Source organism: Gobio gobio (genome assembly GCF_949357685.1).
Source record: "Gobio gobio genome assembly, chromosome: 12".
In the NCBI taxonomy this organism is placed as follows: Eukaryota; Metazoa; Chordata; class Actinopteri; order Cypriniformes; family Gobionidae; genus Gobio; species Gobio gobio.
This window is the reverse complement of record NC_137105.1, coordinates 41,722,428-41,747,803: the sequence shown is the minus strand read 5'-3', so window position 1 is coordinate 41,747,803 and position 25,376 is coordinate 41,722,428. Positions and strand designations below refer to the sequence as shown.

The following is a 25,376-nucleotide window of genomic DNA, read 5'->3' as shown; positions in this document are numbered from 1 at the left end:
AGAATTATAAAAATATTTACATGTACACTCCTATATGTCACACATAATGGTTTCTAGACAAATCCGAGCAGGATTTGAAGCATTGACTCTAAAGCGGACATGTGATGATATAGATCTTTTTATCAGGAGAAAAGTCTCCATTTGCTCTCAATGTTATCTATTAACTGCAGAAACAATTGAGATCTCATTTGTGATTTTTCTTTCCTGCGGACAGGCTCCTTCCTGGATCATTTTGTGTCACCTTCAGTCAGCTGACTAAATGATTGAGCGGTGAAATGGAGCTGAAACACTAGCTGCGCGGTTTGAGATCCTCTCCTTGTTGAGGAAAAACCCGGCAAGTTACCTCATTCATCCTGTTGACATTGTGACAGGTGAAACTCTGGTGAAACTCCTGTTCACGTTGCATTTTTTTAGATGCATGTGCAGTTTTGCCACTTGTCCTCAGAAATCTGATCCATGCAGTGAAGTGGTAAATGTGCTCCATGCATGATGCATTTAGACATACAGTGACAGTAGAGTGAAGCTCTTTTCAAAAAAATTTGAGATTTTCATGCATGCTCATCATCTGTCATCAGAGAACAGCAATCTCTCATTTGTAGACAACTTTTATCTGTAGATACTTTTTTGTAAGAATTTAAAATTAATTTCTTAACATGTTATATGGTCTGTCTTTTTTATTTCGGTATTTCACTGTGTCTTGAGAGTCTTGATTCATGATCTTGTTCATTGGATCCTCATCTTTAGTCACAAATAACTGGTTGTTGGTTAGTCTAGTTTACTCATTGGTTGTTCTTAGTCTTGTTTAGTCATATTGTTGTGGTTTAGTCTTGTATAGTCTTTAGATGTTGTTGGTCAGTCTTGTTGAGTCACAGATTGTTGTTGGTCAGTCTTGTTTAGTCATAGAATTTTGTGGTTTAGTCTTGTATAGTCTTTGGATGTTGTTGGTCAGTCTTGTTTAGTCATAGATTGTTGTTGGTCAGTCTTGTTTAGTCAGATTGTTGAGGTTTAGTCTTGTATAGTCTTTGGATGTTGTTGGTTAGTCTTGTTTACTCATTGGTTGTTGTTGTTGTTGGTTAGTCTTGTTTACTCATTGGTTGTTGTTGTTGGTTAGTCTTGTTTAGTTATAGATTGTTGTGGTTTAGTCTTGTATAGTCTTTGGATGTTGTTGGTCAGTCTTGTTTAGTCATTGGTTGTTGTTGGTTAGTCTTGTTTAGTTATAGATTGTTGTGGTTTAGTCTTGTATAGTCTTTGGATGTTGTTGGTTAGTCTTGTTTACTCATTGGTTGTTGTTGTTGGTTAGTCTAGTTTACTCATTGGTTGTTCTTAGTTTTGTTTAGTCATAGATTGTTGTGGTTTAGTCTTGTATAGTCTTTGGATGTTGTTGGTTAGTCTTGTTTACTCATTGGTTGTTGTTGTTGGTTAGTCTTGTTTACTCATTGGTTGTTGTTGTTGTTGGTTAGTCTTGTTTACTCATTGGTTGTTGTTGTTGGTTAGTCTTGTTTACTCTTTGGTTGTTGTTGGTTAGTCTTGTTTACTCATTGGTTGATGTTAGTCAGTCTTGTTTAGTCTTAGATTGTTGTTCATTAGTCTTGTTTACTCATTGGTTGTTCTTGGTCAGTCCTATATACTCATTATTTGTTGTTGATCCAATTTTTAGTAAAGGATTGTTGTTGGTTAGTCTTATTTACACATCGTTTGTTGTTGGTTATTTTTATATACTCGTTTGTTGTTGTTGGTCAGGCTTGTTTAGTAAGGGATTGTTGTTTAGTCTGTATAGTCTCTGGATTGTTGGTTAGTCTTGCTTACTCATTGGTTTTTGTTGGTTAGTCTTGTTTAGTCAGATTGTTGTATTTTAGTCTTGTATAGTCTTTGGTTGTTGTTGGTTAGTCTAGTTTACTCATTGGTTGTTCTTAGTCCTGATTAGTCATAGATTGTTGTCGTTTAGTCTTGTATAGTCTTTGGATGTTGTTGGTTAGTCTTGTTTTTACTCATTGGTTGTTGTTGTTGGTTAGTCATGTTTACTCATTGGTTGTTCTTGGTCAGGCCTATTTACTCATTATTTGTTGTTGATCAGTATGTTTTAGTAAATTATTGTTGTTAGTTAGTCTTATTTACACATTGTTTGTTGTTGGTTACTTTTATTTACTTGGTTGTTGGTCAGGCTTGTTAAGTAAGGGATTGTTGTTGTTTAGTCTTGTATAGTCTCTTGATTGTTGGTTAGTCTAGTTTACTCATTGGTTGTTCTTAGTCAGTCTTGTTTAGTCATAGATTGTTGTTAATTTAGTCTTGTATAGTCTTTGGATGTTGTTGGTTAGTCTTGTTTACTCATTGGTTGTTGTTAGTTAGTCTTGTTTACTCAACTGCTGTTGTTGGTCAGTCTTCTTTAGTCATAGATTGTTGTTGTTTAATCATGTATAGTATTTGGATGTTGTTGGTTAGTCTTGTTTACTCATTAGTTGTTGGCCTGGCTTGTTTAGTGAATGGTTGTTGTTTAGTCTTGTATAGTCTTTGGATATTGTTGGTTAGTCTTGCTTACCTGTTGGTTGTTGTTGGTCAGTCTTGTTTAGTCATAGATTGTTGTTGGTCAGTCTTGTTTAGTCATAGATGGTTGTTGGTCAGTCTTGTTTAGTCAGGTTGTTGTGATTCAGTCTTGTATAGTATTTGGATATTGTTGGTTAGTGTTGTTTACTCATTGGTTGTTGTTGGTCAGTCTTGTTTAGTCAGATTGTTGTGGTTTTGTCTTGTATAGTCATTGATTGTTGTTGGTCAGTCTTTTTTAGTCATAGATTAGTGTTGGTACATCTTGTGCACACATTGGGTGTTGTTGGTTTGTCTTATTTAATCATTGGTTGTTGTTGGTCAGTCTTGTTTTGTCAGTGTAATGATGAGTCAGCGGAGTTGGGATCCATGTGCGGCTTTATTAATAGTAAAAGCAGTAATGCAGGCAGGCAGGCAGGGCCAGATCATCAGCAATAGTAATATCCAAGGCAAAACAGAGACACGGTCACAAAACTCAGGCACAAGATCAGCGTAGCATGCAAACAATCACAGGATATATCCAGGTAGAAGAAGCAGAAACAATAGGCAGGCAGCAAAGGGTCAAACGGGTTAACAGTCCAGGGTCAAACACAGGCAAGGCAAAAATAACAATAGAACGCTCAGTAATATCAGCCAGGGCAAAACAAGACTTTGCAAAGTATGAGTGTGGCTGCATCCAAAATCGCATACTCTGTTGATTAGATACTTATTTTGAATAAGTAATTACTTCACAACCTCTAAAAAAGTATGGGTCCCACTTCATATTAGGTGGCCTCAACTACTGTACTTACATCAAAAAATAAGTACAATTAACTTTTTGTGTTCATATTGTATTGCAAAACACATTTGCGGATATTGAGGTGAGATATGGGTAGAGTTAGGGACGGTGTGGTGGTATGGGTAAGTTTAAGGGTAGGGTTAGTCGTAAGGGAAGTGTCACATGGAACTACAGAAATTAATTACAGATGTAATTACATGCAGGTAATTACTAAAATGAAAGTACAATGTAAAAACTTGTATGTAAACAATAATTGCATTGTATCAAATGATACATTTAAATGTTAGTACATAGTAATTAAGGCCACCGAATATATAGTGGGTCCAAAGTATGTTCTAGTAATCTAGACGTACTACATCCGCCATTTTGCTCTTATAACGTGAGTTACCAGTGTCCACCAGTTGCGTCACATCACCGCCACTGGCAAATCCTCTCCCGCGGTCTCATGGGATAGTAGAGTGTCCATCTTATGCACACTTCAGAATCTCACCGGAAGTAGTAGGTCATCCGGGTACTTTTTGCCTGCTCTTTTATGATACTGTGATTTTGGACATACTTCTTTCGTCACATATGGTTTTCCGCCTTCTATATGTGATTTCAGATGCAGCCTTAAATAGTCCGGTAGATTGGGAACAGGTGTGCATGAAATCACTACCAGGTATTACCAGGTTCCAATGTGAGATGGTGGTCCAGTGGGTTTAACCATGGACCTGATATGCATAAGGTTGCTGGTTTGATCCCAGCGGTCACTCCTTGAGCAAGGCACTTTTCTCCATGTTTGGATGAGGATTGTCCCTGTAATAAGGGACGCACTGTAAGTCGCTTTGGATAAAAGCATCTGCCAAATGCATAAATATAAATATAGGTATTATATAGGTGGGTACTGGGGATTTTGGGAAATGGGGAAAGAGAGTCAATACTCAGGTGACGGAGCCCTCTGGTGGTGAATGGGAGCAACCACAGAGGCATGATTCATGACAGTCAGATTGTTATTGATTAATCTTGCTTAGTCATTGTGTTGTTGGTTTGTCTTGTTTACTCATTGGTTGTTGTTGCAGTCTTGCTTAGTCATTGGTTTACCCCTATGTACATATATAGCCCTTATGTTACCTTTGTCTTTATGTATTAAATGTCCTGTTGGTTCTTTCCTGACTGGGTTTTGGGACTCTTGTACACTGTAAAATCCAACAGTGATTCTAACTAACACTTTTTAGTTAACTTTACTTAGTGTCTTAACTCAATTGAAAAAATCTAGTAATCTGTACTATTCACATACTATTCCTTGTTTACTCAGAAAAAACAAGTTAAGATTAATTGATTGGTTTGAGTGCCATTTTGTTAAGCAAAAAAAAAAAAAAAAAATTACCATTATGGTGATAAGTGTTCACTTTGGTTGAGCACTTGGAACATTTATATTATTAAAACTCTCTTTCTGATGCAGCGATGCAACAAGAAATCACAGTTATTTGGTTTCAAAGGAAGAGAAGTAATAAATAGGTTGCTTTTAAAAGTTGACCTAGCTTCTGACTGAATAATTAACTATAGTTAATGAGTCAGAAATTAAGATCATCTTTTAAAATTAACCTATGTAATATTTCCCTTTGTCATTTAACGATCATTTACAATTGTATTGCTAACACTTACGTCATAAACACCTGTGGAACTTTTAAATGAGTTGATATAATTCCTCTATATTTGTAACAAAAGATATTGCAGCTGATCATGCTTGAGTCACACACAGACTTCAACATTCAGCATGCAAAACACAACAATGGTAACATCTATGGTAGCTAAACTAAGTCAAGAGTAAACCTAAATTAAAAGATCAAGTACTCTCTACAGTTCTTTTTTAGCCACTAGAACTCTTGTGTAAGTGAACTATACTAATTAAGCATTTGTTAGCACAACATAATATTCCTATTTCACTTTACTTGGTTTTTTTAAGGCAATCGGTTTGCATGCTTTTTTCAAGTAAGTCTAACTAATTCGATTTTACAGTGTACATGTCTGGTTTATGTTTAGTGCCCTTTCTCATGCCTCATCAATCTGGTCCTGCTTATTGTGGTTTTTGTTTGCTTCTTTCCCATAATATGTGGGTCTTTAGTTTCATCATAATGTCAGTTTGTTACACAAACATTGATGTTTGGATATAGCCTGAGGGGGTTGTAGAGACATAAAATCCTCAGATAACATTAAATAAAATAGAGCGAATAACTTGCTTCTGTAACACTGTACGCAGAGACATGTTGCAGTCCAGGCTGTTGTGGAGAATTAATTCTCACAAAGAAACATGATGTGCTTTGCCGGTGTGCACAATAATGTCTTTTTGTTGCTGTTGTTAGTGATGTTTGCCACCAAATGTTCCTCATACTTTTACATAATTACTGGCTCCTGTTAAAGCCATTAAGCTTTGCAACGAATGAAAAGATGATTATAGTTGTAATTAGCTTCATGAGAGCAGTGAGCGGCAGAAAGAGATTACGCTCCATTCAAAACACATTCCGGTGAACGATTCTAAAGGCACACTCGCTTCAAAAGAGCATGTGATTCCCAAGAGTCATTGAGACAAGCTGTCCTTTTCTGAAGAATCTGCAAATGTGAGAGAAATTATATAACTGTATACAGTCCTCGTAAAACAATTAGGCTAGAGAAAGCTTGATGGACAGTCTCGCCAGGATGTTGAAGTCAACAACAACAACAAATCTGTAGGAAATGTGTTCCTATTTTCCTTTAAAATATTTTTTTTTGTAAAGAAGCATTTTTGTCTTCGCAATCTTTCATCAGAATGTATTAACACATTTTTCCTCTGAAACTACAGACGTCACACGTGGGCAAGTTCATAATGTTTACCAACAGCCAAATATCTAACATGGCTATGTAGAATGTTAACCAATAGCTTTTTAGGCTATAATTTGTAATGTTTAGGCTACCAATATACCTATTTTAGAAGTACACTTACAAAAGAGCCTGCTGCATGACTGGATTTAATAGGGGAAACTGTGAAAACGCCAGTAAAACAAACAATTATCAGTTTAAACTAAAGTTTGGACCCCATATAATGTTCCTTACAACTTACCAAAGATCCAGTGATCCATGGATATTGACATGCAGCCAGGAATCATGTTTCCTGACATTTATATGAGCCTGATTTCAACGTTGGGGAAATACAAAAAATACATATAAATATACACCATATTGGCAAAAGTATTGGGACACCCCTCCAAATCATTGAATTCAGGTGTTCCAATCACTTCCATGGCCAAGGGTGTATAAAATCAAGCACCTAGACATGCAGACGCTTCTACAAACATTTGTGAAAGAGTGGGTCGCTCTCAGGAGCTCAGTGAATTCAAGAGTGGTTATGTGATAGGTTGCCGCCTGTGCAATAAGTCCATTGGTGAAATTTCCTCACTACTAAATATTCTACGGTCAACTGTTAGAGTTAATATAACAAAGTGGAAGCAATTGGGTACAACAGCAACTCAGCCACGAAGTAGTAGGCCACTTAAAATCACAGAGCGGGGTCAGCGCATGCTGAGGCGCACAGTGCGCAGAAGTTGCCAACTTTCTGCAGAGTCAATAGCTACAGACCTCCAAACTTTGTTTGGCCTTCAGATTAGCAGTGCGTAGAGAGCTTCTTGGAATGGGTTTCCATGGCCGAGCAGCCATGTAAAGTTTGGTGGAGGGGGGGAATATGGTGTGGGGGTTGTTTTTCAGGGGTTGGGCTCGGCCCCTTAGTTCCAGTGAAAGGAACTCATAATGCTTCAGCATACCAAGACATTTTTAACAATTTCATGCTCCCAACTTTGTGGGAACAGTTTGTGGATGGCCCCTTCCTGTTCCAACATGACTGCGCACCAGTGAACAAAGCAAGGTCCATAAAGACATGGATGAGCGAGTTTGGTGAGGAAGAACTTGACTGGCCTGCACAGAGTCCTGACCTCAACCCGATAGAACACCTTTTGGATGAATTAGAGCGCAGACTGCGAGCCAGGCCTTCTCACCCAACATCAGTGCCTGACCTCACAAATGCGCTTCTAGAAGAATGGTAAAAGATTCCCATAAACTCACTCCTAAACCTTGTGGAAAGCCTTCCCAGAAGAGTTGACGCTGTTATAGCTGCAAAGGGTGGGCCAACTCCATATTAAACCCTACAGACTAAGAATGGGATGTCATTAAAGTTCATGTGCATGTAAAGGCAGGCGTCCCAAAACCTCATATAGTCGTCATTTAGTCCAGCCCTAAAACATGTATAGTTTTTATCAGTGCTTATCTAAAAACCTCCAATCATGCAGAATATAAGATGGTAAATATTTAACTGATGAGCTGTCAATACAATATATAACAATACAATATATAGGGTATGATTACCCCAAATTTCAACATATTGACACACAATGGTAAATCCACCTTTCTCTGACTGGAGTTCAGTTGTTTCTGTGAATTGCTGCGATCCATTTGCTTCTCTTTTCTGTAGCTTTTGTCAGTCTGTAAAAATATACCTCCGATTTCAGTGTGTTTTTCGCGGCCTTCACGCTGAAAACCAACGCTGCCGCTCAGTCTTTTTGCCACTCAGTGGCCGTAACCACAGTCACTTGGGATGACGGTGACATCACGTGCATACCCTCTGTCTAGCTTATAATGTTCAATATTAGCCAAATAGCAATTTATATTATTGACCAATAGCTATAGGGGCTACTTAAAGGGGTACTTTACTGCTGGAAAGATGAATGTGTATTTAAATTGGGTAATTTATGTAGTAGAAATGTGAAATTATTTTAGAAGTTGGTGCCTTCTAGACTGAGAGAAGCCAGAAAATGTATTTTTGGCTCATATGGATGAAAGACAACAACTCCCAGAATGCACTTGCTTCTCTGCCCTATGAGGCCACTCCCACCGGTAACATCACTTGCCCACCATGGCACCACCCCACAGTTGTTTTGATTTTTATTGTAATACAATTTTTAGCTCAGTTCAGTTAGAGAACAGACACTAAAATTAAAAACTGAACGTGTCGGCTTAATACAGTGTGAGCCGAACGAGAGTCGACGCACAGACCAGCACCTATTTAAGCGCCTATTTAAGTGAGTTTGTCATTGTACCGTTTTGTTGTTGTGTTTTTCATTAAGAATAATAGGCTAATGAACCCGCAATTCAAGCAACCCGCCCCCGAATTGGCATTAATTCTAAACCGAAACTAGAATGAGCACACGGCATTCATTCACGGCCGCGTTGTCATTCATTCACGGCCGCACAGTCATTCACAGTGCGTGTCCAGTCTGGAACTTTTTCAGTTCATGCCTATGGAAGCTTAACTTTCACAGGAATTCATTGAAAACACTCGTGTTGCTCCGACCGGAGCACGATCATTCGAAAATACTACCGGGTTTCTACTGATACAAAGCTTAATGCTAATCGCTAAAGTACCCCTTTAAAAATGTTTACCATTAGCCAAACAGCTAATGTGGCAAAATAGCTCTTTAGGCAAATGTTTGTTATGTAGCCAATTTTAAGCTCTATCTAACCACTCTCTCTAAACTCTTGTTGAATATTTTGTCTACTCGCAAATGCATTAAAGTAGATCGAATGTGTTGCAAACAGCAATGTTGACTTTCAATATATCAAATACTACCTGAAAAACCATAAGTTTGCCATGGTATAATATAGGCCTACAGAAGTTTTGGCAGAAGAGTGCAAAACAGCGTTGGAAAAAGAGTTTCACTCCAGTTTAGGTTTTCACAAATCGACATCATCTATGGAGTTATTGTGTGTGTGACTGTAGAGCAGCTGTAGCGAGGTTCTGTACTTAATGTGTACATTAAACGCGAGAGCAGATGTAGCGGTGTTCAGTAGTTGGTGTGTAAACAGAGCGGGTGAGCCGCTCTCAGTGTATAAGTAGCTCAGAGCAGATGGTACGGTTATGGCAGCCAGAGAAGTGAAGTCAGAGCAACTTCAAGCAGCAGCTGCCCCTTTCATGCTGATATAGGACCTGCTGCTGAGTTTTTACGTCTAGAGTCCGTACCCGATGCAGTAAAAAGGAGATTTTGTAGATTTCAGTGTAAAGCACAGGGCATTCTCAGCTCGGTAGTCCAGAGGGAGAGAGGTGCACTTACAGACGTTGTGGATGAGTAAACCATGAAGAACATATTGGATGAACAGAATGGCAAACGCAGACATGAAAGAAACATAGAGCTGAGATGACAGGAGATTACGCTCGTCAACATTGTTGTGGACTGGAGCCAAAGAGGTGGGGTGGCATCTGTGACTAACTTTGAAGTTTGTGCACAAATGTGTGTGTGTGTTTCCCATAAGTTCCTTCAATGTACTGTGTATTACACTGTGTAACAAAGATGTGAAGTGTACAAGAATCCATGTAATATGGACCCATGGCTGATTCCTGCATGCTTACAACAGGGGTGTTTCCTCCAAGGTGAAAAAAAAAACTGGATGAGAAAATAATCCAATAAAACCAAGCAAATATTACAAAATATGACATTAAACATAGATAAATCACTATTTTTTCTAAAGTGACACTGTCCAACAGTGACGCCAGAGGCTATTAAAAAGTAGCCGAACATTAGTTAACAAATAAAATATATTTGTTTGCATTCTTATTTTGGAATAACTGCAAAAATGAGAAAACTTGATGATAAGTATCCTTCTATATTACATTGTTAATATAGAAATGTTTTCTTGACAGTGGAAGTAATGTTAATTTATTTAATCTGAAAAATGTATCAAGTTTAAGTGTAACTTGTATCGGGTACATAAATGTATTGATTTATTATTTTTAAATCATTTTTAAACACCACTGTGCGCTACTGGCTTACAATATTTTCAAAGTGTTTATGGCTCGATTAGATGATGGATTTTGTATAAATAGATAATTGTCTTTATATCTTGCAATTGCATACACTTTACTTGTAATTGTGACATTTATTTTGTCAATATTGTGATTTTATTTGCATCTCATGAGAAAACGTAGTTATTTTAGTTGGTCATTTTGTGTGAGTTTGAACGATTTCATATAAAATCATAAGCAGATCATAAAAATGCACAAATGAGATTGTATGCATTCATCATTTATTCATTTATTGGTATCTGTGTACAGAGGCAGGTGTGATTTGTCAGGGCAGCTATTTTAATGATATCTTTCAGGTAGTAAGGTCATTTTATACGTAGTATTCAAGCACATTTAAGTAACAGAATCAAGGAAAAGCCTGTTTTACATAACAGTAATGTGTACCCTCTAGTGGTGTAGTCGTATCATTACACTCTTATTAGATGCGGTTTCATTTTCTCAGATAGGCTACTGGACCTGTGAGTCCCATTTACCTCCTGTTGACCTCCTAGCCTCAGTCCTGTTATTATGGCTGTAAATAATCTGCTCCTCTCTGCACCATTTTAATGTTCTATATGTATCTCAGCTTCTCATTAAAAAACGTCACAATTGAGCTTCATGTAAGAAATGAGACCCAAGATTATGTTTCCCAATGTCTAAATATTGTGTGGCTACATGGTGTTGAGTTCTAGAAGATCATCCAAGCTCAGGATCACAGATAATCAATCTCTGACAGTCGCTGACACAGAACACCCTGTCTCCATCCCTGCCTACAGGCGCCCGTCAGACACTGTCCCCACTGGTATAGTGGTGTCTTTTAACACAGGACGAGAAAAGATGTTTGCTGGAATAATTATCTGCTTCCAATTATTACACACTACTGATTTCCCCTGACTCTGAGCTGAACCACATCAAATATCACAGTCTTTTCGAAAGACTGAAAATAAGCCCTAATGAATATGTTATTTAGTATTAGATGTTTGGGAGCAAAAGGGAGTATTTATGTGGAATGATACATTTTTCCCGTATATAAATGTGACATTGTGCTATTTGTTCTGTATTTTACATACACACATAATTGGATAAGCACATAAGGACGTTGCAATGTCATTATCATTGACAGCATCTAACTTAACTTGTATATTTAAGACCACAGTTCACAACTTACATTTTAGACACAATGTTCCTGGTTACTTTGTCCATTTTTGCTCCACTAGGTGGAATATTTTCGAACGAAGCCACAGCAGAATCAACTGCCCAAGTAACACCACAATACCACAGTAGTGGTGTTTAATTCCTGAATGAATCAATGTTGTTGAATAAATTGGTTGAGTGAATGATTCAAATGACTCACTAAAAAAAGATAGTCCTTGCTTGTTTTGTTTCTTAATGCTACGCCTGAAATCGCATACTCTCTTGAGTAGGTACTTATTTTGAATAAGTAATTACTTCACAAGTGTTCTATATAGTATGAATATGTGAATGTAATCCGGGCGTACTACATTCGCCATGTTGTCATTATCATGCATGTGACCTGCGTCGCTTCACTGCAATTCACAAATCCTCTCCCGTGGCCTCATGGGATAGTTACTCTTTTATGAGTACATACTAGTTTTGTCTCACACTGTTTTTCACCTACTATATAGTACGGAAGTATGCTATTTCGGATGCAGCCAGTCAGTGTTGTTTAACAAATCTATTGAGTGAAGGATTTAAACGACTCACTACATACAAAGCACTTTTTTGTTTCCTTAATTGTCACCGTCCCACAGGTGGGACGCCTGGTGCTCTTTTTTTTGATCGCCTTTTTTTCGTATCATATTTTTAAGTAATTATCATAAATTAGGTATCATTTGAAAGCTTACAAACTCAAAATTCATCCTGTGGGACCGTTTTGAAATCGGACATCGTGTCACCATGGACACGTTACTCTAAATTCTTCTAGTGGGCTCCTCCCCTAGTGGGCGGTGTCATGTTTCATATTACAACCATTATTTTAACTACTTTATAATCAAAATCTTTTCCAATCTTGACAAAACACATATTGTCGGAAAGGTCTGAGTCTCAAGTGTCCATATTTGGTGACTGTTTTGTGATGAAAGTGATATTTGGACAGAAATTTACAGGAAAATGAAAATGCATCAAAAAAACAATCAATGGGATTTGAATGACACCTGGTGACTATTTTTGGTACAGCGCCTAAACAAAATCTCATTTTTGTGATATCAACTTGGTTAGACTTATGGCTTTGGTAAAACATTTTTTGTCAAATATATATTTTATATGAAATAAAAAATATTTAGTACAGTATTTTTCATTTACAGTGAATTTAAACTTCCATAACTTTTTCATATTTTGAATTGCTTTCACTTCAGCAAAGTGTCTTCTTTAAAATGAGACCAAACTTTGGTCTATATTCCAAAGCATTCTTGAATTACAGCCCTTTAAGTTTGGATAGTGCATTTTCATTTGTATTCTCTAAAAGGGGGGTGACAGTTAGTTAAGGAATCAGTGTTGTTGAATGAATTGGCTGAGTGAATGATTCAAATGACTCACAATTAAAGCAGTTGCTTGTTTTGTTTCTTAAGGAATCAGCATTGTTGAAGTCATGAAGTGGATTTTTATTTTATGTTTCCTGAGGTGCACTGATATTGTTAGTATGATTTTACATCATAAAATGTCATAATTTAGAAATAAAAGGCATTTTTCTGTCCTGATTTTAGCCCTCTGGCTTGAATGCTCTGTTTGAAGGGGTGTGTCTGCTGTGAGACTTCAGTGTAAACGCCCACTGCTGTTATTGGCTGACATTTTGCATTTCAAATACATATTACATGTGGAACCCTACTAATTACTATTACAGTTGAGATTAACGAATGGTGAAAAGTGTGGATTATTGCATTATTTATTTAGATTTATTCCAATCAAATGAAAGGTTGCAGTGATGAACTTTGAGTAGATGACAGTCTGTTTATCGCATGAATGCAGTGATCTCGTCATTACAACACGATTTCTTTCACGAAATGCTTTCACCACAACTAACAGCAAACACAATATCGATATGAAGTAAGAGCTTCGCTGTGCAGTGTAACGGCGTCATTCATTATAACGGCAATTTTAGCAAGTGTCCAAAAAAACTTGCGCTGTGGGATTGATAGCTTTAGCCAGTGCCAACGCTCCCACCACGCACATCACGTAGGACACCAAGTGCTGAGGGGGGCACCACAAGAAAATCCTCTCTGAAAATCCTTCTCCGCGGGAATCGCGTGAATCGCTCAAGTTGAAAAATCTGAACTTTGCCGGATATTCGCGCCGCATTAACCAATCAGGAGCTTGCTCTAGTAGTGACAACAATGAGAAGAAAATCTGTATATTAATATCTGGTTCAGACAATATGATTATCACTGTGATAACATTAAATGACATGAAACACAACCCAGTCTCTTTTTGTTAAATGCAAGTTTATGTATGATCAATAATACAAAAGTGTAAGTAAAAGGTATAATAAGCTATACATGAAATAAAGCAAACAATTCAGTCAAACATTCAAAGTCGGTGCTAGTAGGCTACAACTGTAACGTACAGTTATAGCCAAAAAATAAAGAAGTAATGAAACTTCACTTTGCCCTCAGCCTAAACGATTTGCCAGGGAACAAATTATAGATCCATGAGACCAGGGATCGCCCGTTAGCTCGAGACACCACAGAGACATCAGAGCCAGCGGCAAATGTCAGAAGGACTGGCCGAGGAAAGGCTACTCTCACCAGGGTAAACAAGCGCGGAGCGCCGCTGATCCACTGGAGCTCACAACTCCGAAAACGCCAGATAAAATGTTCAAATAGGCACTCTTTTTATAAATAAACCACAGATTTGAGCTTTAAACAACTACATTATCGCCTGAAAAAGTCTTAAAACTACGTTTTGTCACACATTAACAGTAGATTTTAACAAAAAAAGATGTGTAAACACAGCCCATGTCAGCCATCTCTCAACGAGACGAGCCGGCTGGCAGAAGCCCCTCCCATGACGCGAATTCGCGTCTGTTGTGCAGTGAATGTAATTTATTCAAAAGATCAAGGAAAATTTGATTTCTCATGTTATGACCCCTTTAAAGAATCCGTCTTGGTGAACAAATCAGTTGAGTGATTGATTCAAATGACTCACTAATAAAGACAGTCACTTTTCGCCACCAACAGGCAAAATTATGTAACCTGCAAAAAGAGTCATTGAAAATTCCCATCAATAATATACAGACTTAATTATACTATAGGAGAGAAAGCAGAGTGTGTTTAATAGTGTGTAGTTTGCTATCTCAGTCGCAAAAATGTGACACAAACAGCAAGGTGCATTTTTACACTAAACCATTAGTGTAGCATATTCTTACAAGAAAAGTGGCACCACTATGAGAACAGCTGAGCTACTGTCACACTTTAAAAAAAAATTTAAATTAGCAGCATTGCTACTTTTAGTTCCTCAACACAACACTGGTTTGAAGAAGAAAACAAGGTCATAATTCCACAGAGAATGTATATCCATAATGGATACATGATTTCAGTCTGGTCAACTGATCCCTTGCCTTGTTTTCTTGTTTCCCCCCTTTTTTTACTGTCATTTTCTACATCTGAAATGTAATCTATATAATTTCCTCTCTGTATATTCTAGTCTCATACTATCTCTGCTTTCCTTTCTTTCTGCATCTGCACCTCTGCAGGTACATCAGAACGATGTATCTCGGCATCCAGAGCCGCAGGCAAAAGGAGAACCAGCGACGCTTTTACTGGGCCATGATGTACGAGTATGCTGATGTCAACATGCTCCGTCTACTGGAGACATTTCTGGGAAGCGCTCCACAGCTGGTTCTCCAGCTCTGCATCATGATCCATAGGAACCGGGCCGAAACGCTGCAGTGTAAGGAGTGCCTCAAGGCTCTGTACTGAGACCACTGACATTTCGATCAGTATTGCTTTCATGTGTCAGTAGTGAATGTTCTTTGCATGTTTACATTTCCCTGGGATATTTTTTAAACCTTAAGAAGATAATGACATAATTTATACTTTTCAGGTTTTGCACGTTTTGCCACCATTTTTCATGAGCTGAACTCAAAGACCTAAGACTTTTTCTATGTACACAAAAGGCCTATTTCTCTTATTCACAAATCTGTCTAAATCTGTGTTAGTAAGCACTTCTCCTTTGCTGAGATAATCCATCCACCTCACAGGTTCAGCATATCAAGATGCTGATTAGACAGCATGATTATTGCACAGGTGTGCCTTAAGTGCTGCCAAACCGATTGTTGCAGACGAGGACACACTTGATATGCCACACCTGTGAGGTGGATGGATTATCTCAGCAAAGGAGAAGTGCTCACTAACACAGATTTTGACAGATTTGTGAACAATATTTGAGAGAAATAGGCCTTTTGTGTACATAAAAAAGTCTTAGATCTTTGAGTTCAAGGGATAGTTCACCCAAAAATGAAAATTAGCCCATGATTTACTCGCCCTCAAGTCATCCTAGGTGTATATGACTTTCTTCTTTCAGACGAATACAATCTGAGTTATATGACAAAAGTCCAGGCTAATCCTAGCATTATAATTGCAGTAATAGTTGTTCTGTTTTTGAAGTCCATAAAAAATGCACCTGTCCATCAAATAACGTGCTCCACGCGGCTCCGGGGTGTTAATAAAGGCCTTCTGAAGAGAATCAATGCGTTTGTGTAAGAAAAATATCCATATTTAAAACCTTATAAAGTGAAGTTTCGGCCGACCACCTTCCTTGTTCAATTTATGGAAAAAGTGTTGAAAGGTCCTCTGCCGATCGAAAGACTAACGCAACCAGGTAAGCAGAGGTGGGTAGAGTACCCAAAATCTGTACTCAAGTAAAAGTACAAGTACTTACTGAAATATTTACTCAAGTAAAAGTAAAAGTAACAATCGTAATATTTACTTGAGTAAGAGTAAAAAAGTATTCGATGAGAAAACTACTCAAGTAGTTAGTTACTAGTTACTTTCGATCTGATTGATAAGAAGCGAAAACCCTGAATTTCAGGCTACTTGGAGAGCTTTCACACACCTCTCTGTAACTTACAATAAGGTTGTATTAGTTAACATTAGTTAATGTATTAGTTAACATGAACTAACCATGAACAACACCTCTGTTCAGCATTAGTTAATCTTTGTCAACGTTAGTTAATAAAAATCCAGCTGTTCATGGTTTATTCATGTTAGTTCACAGTGCATTGACTAATGTTAACAATATTTTAATAATGCATTAGTAAATGTTTAAATTAACATAAAGATAAATAAGTGCTTTATAAGTGCAGTTCATTATTAGTTCATGTTAACTAATGTACGCTAATGAACCTTATATATATATGTGTGTGTGTGTGTGTGTGTGTGTGTGTGTGTGTGTGTGTGTGTGTGTGTGTGTGTGTGTGTGTGTGTGTGTGTGTGTGTGTGTGTGTGTGTGTGTGTGTGTGTGTGTGTGTGTGTGTGATTAATGGTTAAACAGTGTAAATTAATGGTGTGCTGGGCAAACTAGAGCTCTTCTTAAAATATACTTTGTTCTTATATGTTTATATATAGGCTATTCTTTAGGGAGGAATAAAATACAATACCGTTTTTATTTGTATTTATTTTCTACACTTCAGACAGGTGTCTGTCCGGATTTGTGTATAAATGCAAGACGTCACATTAGGCTATTCAGTTTGTTTCGTTTTGTGAAGAAAAGGATATGTAAATGTGAAGATGAGAACGTTTGTTCGTGGACGTGTGTTGTTTGGAGGATTCAAGCGATTTCATTGCTTGCACAAGAGCGCATATGAGGAAAACACTCGGACAGTGTGTGAAATAGTATTATAATAAGGGAAAATTTCCCATAGTTACCAAAATGACCGTTAATAGTGTTCAAATATAGGCATCATTGTGACACTTACCGCTACATGTTCTTTTCAGGGTGGAATTATTGTATGCTGAGAGATGTCAGTTCGTTTTGGTGCACACAACATGCATCGCATTATGAAACTATTCTTTTTGACATCTTGGAGTGAAAACATAGACTGAACTTGAGGCCACGGGCAATCTGCCTCCCGTAGCTCACACACATCTTCCTCTGCTTCGGCCATCATCTTCCGACGAAACGCGCGCTAATTATAAGCGGGTGATCCGTAGCAACCTCTCGCGAAGCAGCCTCTCCAACGTTTCGCGAGACTTGCGAAAGGCATATTCACTTATTTTAAAATATATAATATAATTATTACCATTTGACAGTAGCGGAGGAACGCCACCGAATGTAACTAAGTAAAAGTACAGTTTTTTCACAAGAAATTTACTTGAGTAAGAGTAAAAGTACCCATCTTTAAATCTACTCTAAAAGTACAAGTTACCCAAAAAATTTACTCAAGTAAATGTAACGAAGTAAATGTAATTCGTTACTACCCACCTCTGCAGGTAAGCTCGTCATGACGTCACGTACGCATCTTGAGTTTCACTTTCAACATTCAACACTTTTCCACGGAAGGCGATCGGCTGGAACTTTGCTTGATAAAGTTTTAAATTTTGATATTTTTCTTACACAAACGCATCGATTCGCTTCAGAAGGCCTTTATTAACACCCCGGAGCACGTTATTTGACGGATAGATGCATATTTTATGGACTTCAAAAACAGAGCAACTGCTACTGCTATTATAATGCTTGGATTAGCCTGGACTTTTTTAATATAACTCTGATTATGTTCGTCTGAAAGAAGAATGTCATACACACCTAGGATGACTTGAGGGTGAGTAAATCATGGGCTAATTTTCATTTTTGGGTGAACTATCCCTTTCAGGTCATGAAAAATGGGGGCAAAAACAAAAGTGTTGCGTTTATAATTTTGTTCAGTTTATTTATTTTATAATTTGATTTGCTTAACAGTAGTGTTGGTAATTTGTCACATGCATTGCACGCTCATCAACAGTTCTTGATTAAAAATGTTGCTGGAAATGTACCTTTAATTTTTCACGAGTGCAACTCAAGGCTCTGTAACATGGCCAAAATTCATAGTTAGGTTAGAGACAACAAAATATGACCAACTGGATCTCACAGCTTTGTGTTATATTAATTCATCAAGAAGTCCGGCAACCATCTTAATCTTTCAGAAAACCAGGCACATCATGGCACATCTATATTGTGCATCTGGAAAAAAGGCTGACTTGTGGATGAGTCTGACAATCTGAGCCCTCCCTGGCTGAGACTTTTTAAATGATCAATTGTGTTTGTGGGGAACATGTTTTTTTCCCCTGCCGTGCAGCAGATAATGTGAGATGTAAGACCATTTCTTATGTGTGAGGTGACAGCACTGCCAGCAGTGCAGATGCCTTTATGAGCATGAAGTCTGAGCTCAGCAGGATGAATGGTAAACACCTTAGAAAAAAATATACATAGAACAAGCAAGACGTATGTTTTGGAGAATATAGCTCCAAAAATGGTTGGCAGATGTTAGAGAAATGATGAGACAAGGATTGATGCTGTTTGGTACTGTGTGGTTTTCATTAGCATTCCTAGATACAGATAACGTTATAACATATACATTGTGTTTGATTTTGTTCCTTTTTCCACACAAAAAAATGACCAAGATTGCAGAATGCTAGAATAGCAGACAGATTAATGTAGATTATCTGTAACTAAAGGCAAATTTGGAACATGGAATTCAGAGCACGCTTTCATTCAGTTTAATTGTGGTCCTGGATGTTTCTCTATATATCATGTAACATTCAAATTTTTTATTTAAAATAATTCATATAAAATGAATATATTTTAAAATGTAATTTATTCCTGTGCAGGCAAAGCTGATTTGTCAGCATCATTACTTCAGTCTTCAGTTTCACATGATCAGAAATCAGTCTAATATGCTGATTTGATGCTCAAGAAACATTTTGTAAGAAACAAAAACAGTGCTGCTTAATACTTTTGTAAAAACCGTGACCATTTCTTTCTGAATTCTTTGATGAATAGAAAGGCATTTATCAGATATAGAAATCTTTTGTAACATTCTAAATGTCTTTCCTGTCACTTATCAATTTAATGCATCATCATTGAAGTATTGATTTCTTCATTGAACAGACTTTAGAACAGTAGTGTATACTGAGCACATATTCACCTATTTCCTTTATTAAATATTATGTCTAATTTATCATTTTATTTATTTATTATATTTTATTTAATTAAATAATTGTTTCAATTTTTTTTAATCTATAATTATTGTGGTACTTTGATTAATTCTATTATTTTTAAAGTATATTCATAATAATTACAATAATTAATAAGCAAAGTAGATCAATGATACTTTTATAATAATAAATGTATCTCTGTTGTCCAGGTGTGTCAGCGGTCACATCTCTTCTCTCGCTTTCCTGGGTTCTGGCCTCATACCACAAGCTTCTGCGCGATTCCCGCGACGACCAAAAGAGCATGAGCTACCGGGGAGCATTGGTGCATCTTCTGTGGCGTTTGTTCACCATTTCTTCTCGGGCGCTATCTTTCGCCCTTTTTGCCTCGGTTTTCCATATCTACTTTGGCATTTTTGTGGTGCTGCACTGGTGTGCCATGGCCTTCTGGGTAATCCACGGAGGCACCGACTTCTGTATGTCAAAGTGGGAGGAGGTGCTATTTAACATGGTGGTCGGCGTGGTCTACGTCTTTTGCTGGTTTAACGTCAAGGAGGGAAGGACCCGATACCGCATGGTGATTTATTATTCGCTGGTGCTGCTGGAAAATACCATCCTTACCGCTCTGTGGTACGCCTACAGAGACCCGGTTGCTACCGACTCCTACGCTGCATCCGCCCTCTGCGGCGTCTTCCTGTGCTTTGCCTCCGGAGTGGCCTGCATGGTCCTCTACTACGGAGTCCTGCATCCTATGGGACCCCGGCTGAGGGTGCTGGCCAGTTCCTGCTGTGCTGAGCTGCTCTGGGGTCTCCCCTTACCACCTGAGGCTGAGCCCATGGCTCCCACTCCGGGGCCTCGGGGATCCCAAGCCACCCCGACCAGGGGTATGGCTTCAGGGGACTACAGCGAGCCGGACGAGGCTGCCACAGACACTTGCCTGCCAGTGTTCCAGGTGAGATCCACGGAGCCCACAGATGCGGCGGGCCGGCCCATTCACCCAGAGGGGCCCCTAATCAAGATTGACATGCCAAGGAAGCGCTACCCGGCCTGGGATGCTCACTTTGTGGACCGACGTTTGCGGCGGACCATAAACATCCTCCAGTACATCAGCCCCAATGCAGTGGGCATCAGGTACAGGGATGGACCCCTCCTCTATGAGCTGCTCCAGTACGAGTCCTCCCTATGAAGGAGCACAACGCCGCTCCTTCTCTACTCTCATGCCCTCTCTGGTTCTCCACTTCCCTTGGTGCTTTTTTCTTCAGAGTTTTTATTTAGTTGTACTCTTGAGCTGTAAGAGTGCATCTAAGGTCTAAAAGAGTCTAAACAGAGAATATTCAACATATATTTTGACTAACACAGTGTAGAGTTGGAGAACAAAGAGTCCGAAATACAACATTCCCTAGTTTGGGTTACTATAGTGTGAATGTTCGACTAATGTGTTTGTTTGATGGTGTTTGTGGCCCTGTCACCTCTGACATGTGCATGATGGGAATGATGGAGGAACATAGTCTTTAGCATCCTCATTCTGATTTTGCTTTTACCATTTTGTGCCTATACGTTTTTTCCAAACAGATGTGATGACAACTGATCTTAAAGATGGCAAACAAGTTAATCAGCTAGACACTAAAAAGCACATTTGATTGTCAGAAAAAAAGCACACGATGCCCCATTCCTTTTCTCTCGTGATTAAGGGGGAAGAGACTTGAAATTGTTGTCAAATTGCTTTAAAAAGAGAACAATCGCTTTTTCAAATAAAACACAAAGATGTCATGTAAAACTTTTGGTGTTGGCCTACCATATAACACTGCCACAGCTATTTTGATCATCAAGGGCCTTAATATTTATCTTAACATTTTCCTACTGAAACTCACTAGTGATGTGATATACAACTGAGGAATACAATCTGAGGAAGTTGAATATATGATATATTTTTTTTTACATATGGCCAACTGTTATATTTTTAACCCATCTATATTACGTGTGAGTGCACTTTATGAAAGCTACATTGAATAAATGGGACATATTTCTTTGTATTTATATACGCTATCGTTTAAAAGTTTGGGGCCAGTAAGATGTAAAGAGATTTCAATTGTTACAAAAAGATGTATCATGGTTTACACAAAAAATATTAAGCAGCACAAGCGACATTGATATTGTGACACTGAAATTAGAGTAAAGGCTGCTGAAAATTCAGCTTTGATCACAGGAATGAATTACATTTTAATATATATTTAAAGAATATCTCACACATTAATGTTTAAGTATTCATGTATTTTTGTATTAAATAAATGCAGCCTTGGTGAGCATATAAGAGAATCTTACCGACCCCAAACTTTTGAACAGAAGTGCATTTTTATTTTATTTTTTACATATGGCCCACTGTTATATTTTTTTAATCCCATATATAGTACATGAGAGTGCACTTGTTGAAAGCTAGAAATAAATAGACATATTCCCTTATATAAGTCCTTCCATACATAAACACATAGAAAGACAAAATAATAAACATGTTTTATCATATAACTTAACTAAAAAAGTGCTTTGTGTGATTACATGTACCTGTAAATGAATTGGTTTTATGCAAGGAAAAATATTAATTCATATGACTAAAATAATATTTTTTGAGGGTGAGATCATCTGATCTTTAAGCTAACAATAGCAGGTTACCATTTTTACAGTGTTATAATGAAGAGAAATGTTTGCAGTGTGTGTGGTGCTCAACTCTAACCTTTAGTACTCCTCCATCATTCCCTGTACAAAATTGCGTTTGTCTGTCCACTTAAACCTTTTCCTCAGAAAAAAAGGCTTCTCGAAGGGTCAAGAACCTTGACACATTTACATGTGTAAATGGTATAGGCTACCATTCGCATTCAAAATGTACTATATTCATGTTTTTATAGAAATCCTTTATTTGAAGTGTGCAATATTTTTTAAAGATGTACTTTGAAATGATTGGAGAAAAAGGTTGCTTTTGCCTGAATTAAGTTTATACGCCACCATCGAATGCATGCCGAGGTTGCACATATTGAGGATTGACTGGGTTGCCAGGTGCCAACCAATGAATGAGGGTTTCTAAAGTGCAAGATAATTGAATTAAATGTCCCATTTTTTATGTTTTTTTGGGGAGGTTTTTCTCAGTATCCTATATACGGTGCACTAAAAACAAACCGACGGTTATCTCTATAAAAAGCCACTTGTTTACCTTCAATCCTGAGGTAATTTTCCCCCAGATTTCAATTGAGAATGAATAAATTGAGACCATTTTTGTTGTTCAGACACTTTGTTTAGCATCCAGGAAAGATAAGTGCAGACATCAAAATGGGATGCCAAGTTTCACCGCATGGGCTGCTGCAAACCTCATTTGCACCTGCTGAAATTTTTCAAGCAGACTTCAGATCGGTTGTAGTGGATGAGGTGGAGGTTTTTTGTTTTGTTTTGTTTTGTTTTGTTTCGTTTTTGCCAGGGATGAAAAAAGAACACGAGGATAGGCAATAGCTATCAGTGAGAATGTGTGTGTGTGTGTGTGGTTTGTAGGTCTTACCTCTTCACCTTGGTTGCTGCTCAGACCCCTCCACCCATCTCATGCGAGTGCTATCTGGGATACTCGGATGCAAAAACTTGCTTTCAAGATAACAACTTAGATTTATAACCTGGCCAAAGGGAATCAGGGATGGGCAGGCGATTTCATGAATTCGGTCATCCTCGCAATATCAGGTTTTCAGTTGAAACTATGAAGCGTTTAAGTTTCCTGTTCCCTGATCCCTTACAGTGCCTGTAACAGTCACCGATATTCCAACTCTTGTAGGTGCTTGGCACATTGATGCACTGTTGTTTGCTGGGATATCACCAACCCTGTTATGTTATGATGTGTATGACTCGTTTTACGGTTGTGTGACTCGGCTGCCTGGCATCCCATGATATACGTTCATAGTCCAATTGCAGAATCGGTTTCTACTAACGCACATGAGGTGAGACAGACCAGGTGATATTTTCAACTACACTGTGATATTTTCTTCTATTATTCCACTTATTGCGCATTAGCATGACCAAGATTGCCACGTTTGAGCAGACATAGGGAGGGATTTGAAAGAAATCCAACCTATAATTCCGAATTGGTTCATTTTAGATTACCGCCTTACTAGTCAAAGGAGTTACACATCAGATTAGTCGATGCTAAAGTCATGTCGAAGGTGGGGTGGGTGAGTGGGACCAGTCTATAATATCTAATTCTTTGTGGTGCCTTGTCTTTTCAGGTGCTTCTGTATAGCCATGGCAGCCAGTGCAGCAAACAACAATGCCAGTGTCTCTATCTCCATTTATAATTCACTCAGTACTGTAACAAGCCAGTCAATTTAGTCCCTTACCCGCGCAGGGAGTGCTCTCCGGGTAAATCTTTACGAGACGAAACTTCTGAAAGGCAATACTTAACATCTACTTGAATGTTGGGTTTTACACTTTTCCTGAAGAAGACCGGTTCCATTCAATCCTTCACAAGGGTTTTATGAGCAGACGCGAAACAGGAATGAGATATATTTGGGTACTAAATGACGACAGTTATGATGAAGTTAGCAATTTCTTTAATGATTGTTAATGTACTTCTGTCTATGCCTTCCTCTGTCTTGCAAAACGAATGAGCTGTAGTGCCAACAAGTTAATCTTTTCTCTCTGTCGTTTGTCTTGTGAACAAAAATGTCTAGCCAAATGGATTTATGCCTGCAAAAAAAAAAAAAAAAGACGAAAAAATGAAAAAAATGTGTGTAGACCAACAAGAATAGAACAAGTGGGGTACGTAAATATGGTGCTCACTGGATCGAATATTCTAACTTAAATTTGAGATGGCATTGGACACATTTTTAAAGGCCTCTAGTGGTGAACCATCTTCAGACTGCTTCTACATCCTTTGGATTTTTAGCATGCCCACAAAATGCATCCTACGGTGACCCCTCCAACACACTTGCATGTTTTCTTCAATGCAATCGCTCCAGGGTTCTCTAAGAGCATCTACATGCTCATCAAATCCAGTTCTGTACAGTGGTTCCGCAATGATCAGTAATGAAATAGAGCCAAATGTTCTGATGACAAAACGACCACAAAACGGTGCATTTTCGTTTCTTGACCTGGTGCTTATCAACATATTCTTAAGGTGCTACCACGAATGTGGACTGCAGGACCCCTGTTGTGGCTCACTAAGCAAGGCCACCGTCCGATAGACCTGCCTCTTTAAGCTCACGGACACTTTCCTCTCTGGAAGAACAAGCACCTCAACACAGTTTACAGCCAAACATCTCTCTTTGAAATATGGTGCCATGTATTATGTTTCAACCTGCACAAAGAAGCATTGGTGCAGCAAATATCTTAATTTTTTACTTCTTCCCCGAATTTCTGTTCATTTTTATGTATATTTGTTTTTAAAAAAATGTTTAGGTGTTTCAAATCTGCACTAGGATTTCTCGTAAGTGAAAAGAAAAAAAAAGATGAAAATGCATCATTTTGACATACATCCACAGGCCTAAAAGTACTTCTGATAAAAAGGGATCGCTAAACATATAAGGTGATTGCCGTGCTGTATATTCCTGTCATCTCTGTGTCTTAAACCTATGTGTATTTCTTCTGTTATTGTAGAGCTGGCTGTATATTTTGTTGGAAAATAATCTTATGATTGATTATGGTTGTCAGATGAATTGCTGCTGATTTTTAGAGTTGTTATCCATGCTGTTGGAGACGGGTAAATCACCTGTAAAACAGATTGTGTTAGATCGTCATTGTATTTCTCACATGGGGTATTAAAGAACGAAGGCACACAATTATTAAGCAAATTATTTGCTACTATCTGTAACGTTTCTTTTTTGTTTCTTAACTGACTGTACTCATTATACTTATGTTGGGAAAAAAAGATTCATTTGATGTTGTCAAATACAAATGAAAGTAAATTGTTTTGTTTGATTGCCATTTTTTGAGAACAAAACTGATGTCTATTCATGCATTAGACCCTATTTTTTAGGAAAATATTACTAATACTGACAACATATGGTGCTATGGTTGTTTTTGTAAACCTTAGTTTTTAGGTGAAAAAGGG

General features: G+C 37.9%; 1 protein-coding gene across 1 annotated transcript in view; it reads left to right on the top strand.

Annotated features, from left to right (window-relative positions):
* Nucleotides 1-20,486, top strand: part of xkr6b (XK, Kell blood group complex subunit-related family, member 6b) — a gene marked incomplete at both ends in the record, with an annotated part of 88,865 nt that extends 68,379 nt beyond the window's left edge. The window contains 2 exons of the mRNA XM_079831698.1: nt 14,866-15,062; nt 19,513-20,486. Coding sequence (XP_079687824.1) covers nt 14,866-15,062; nt 19,513-20,486 — 1,171 coding nt within the window. The remainder of the gene's footprint in view (nt 1-14,865; nt 15,063-19,512) is intronic.
* Between the last annotated feature and the right edge of the window lie 4,890 nt (nt 20,487-25,376).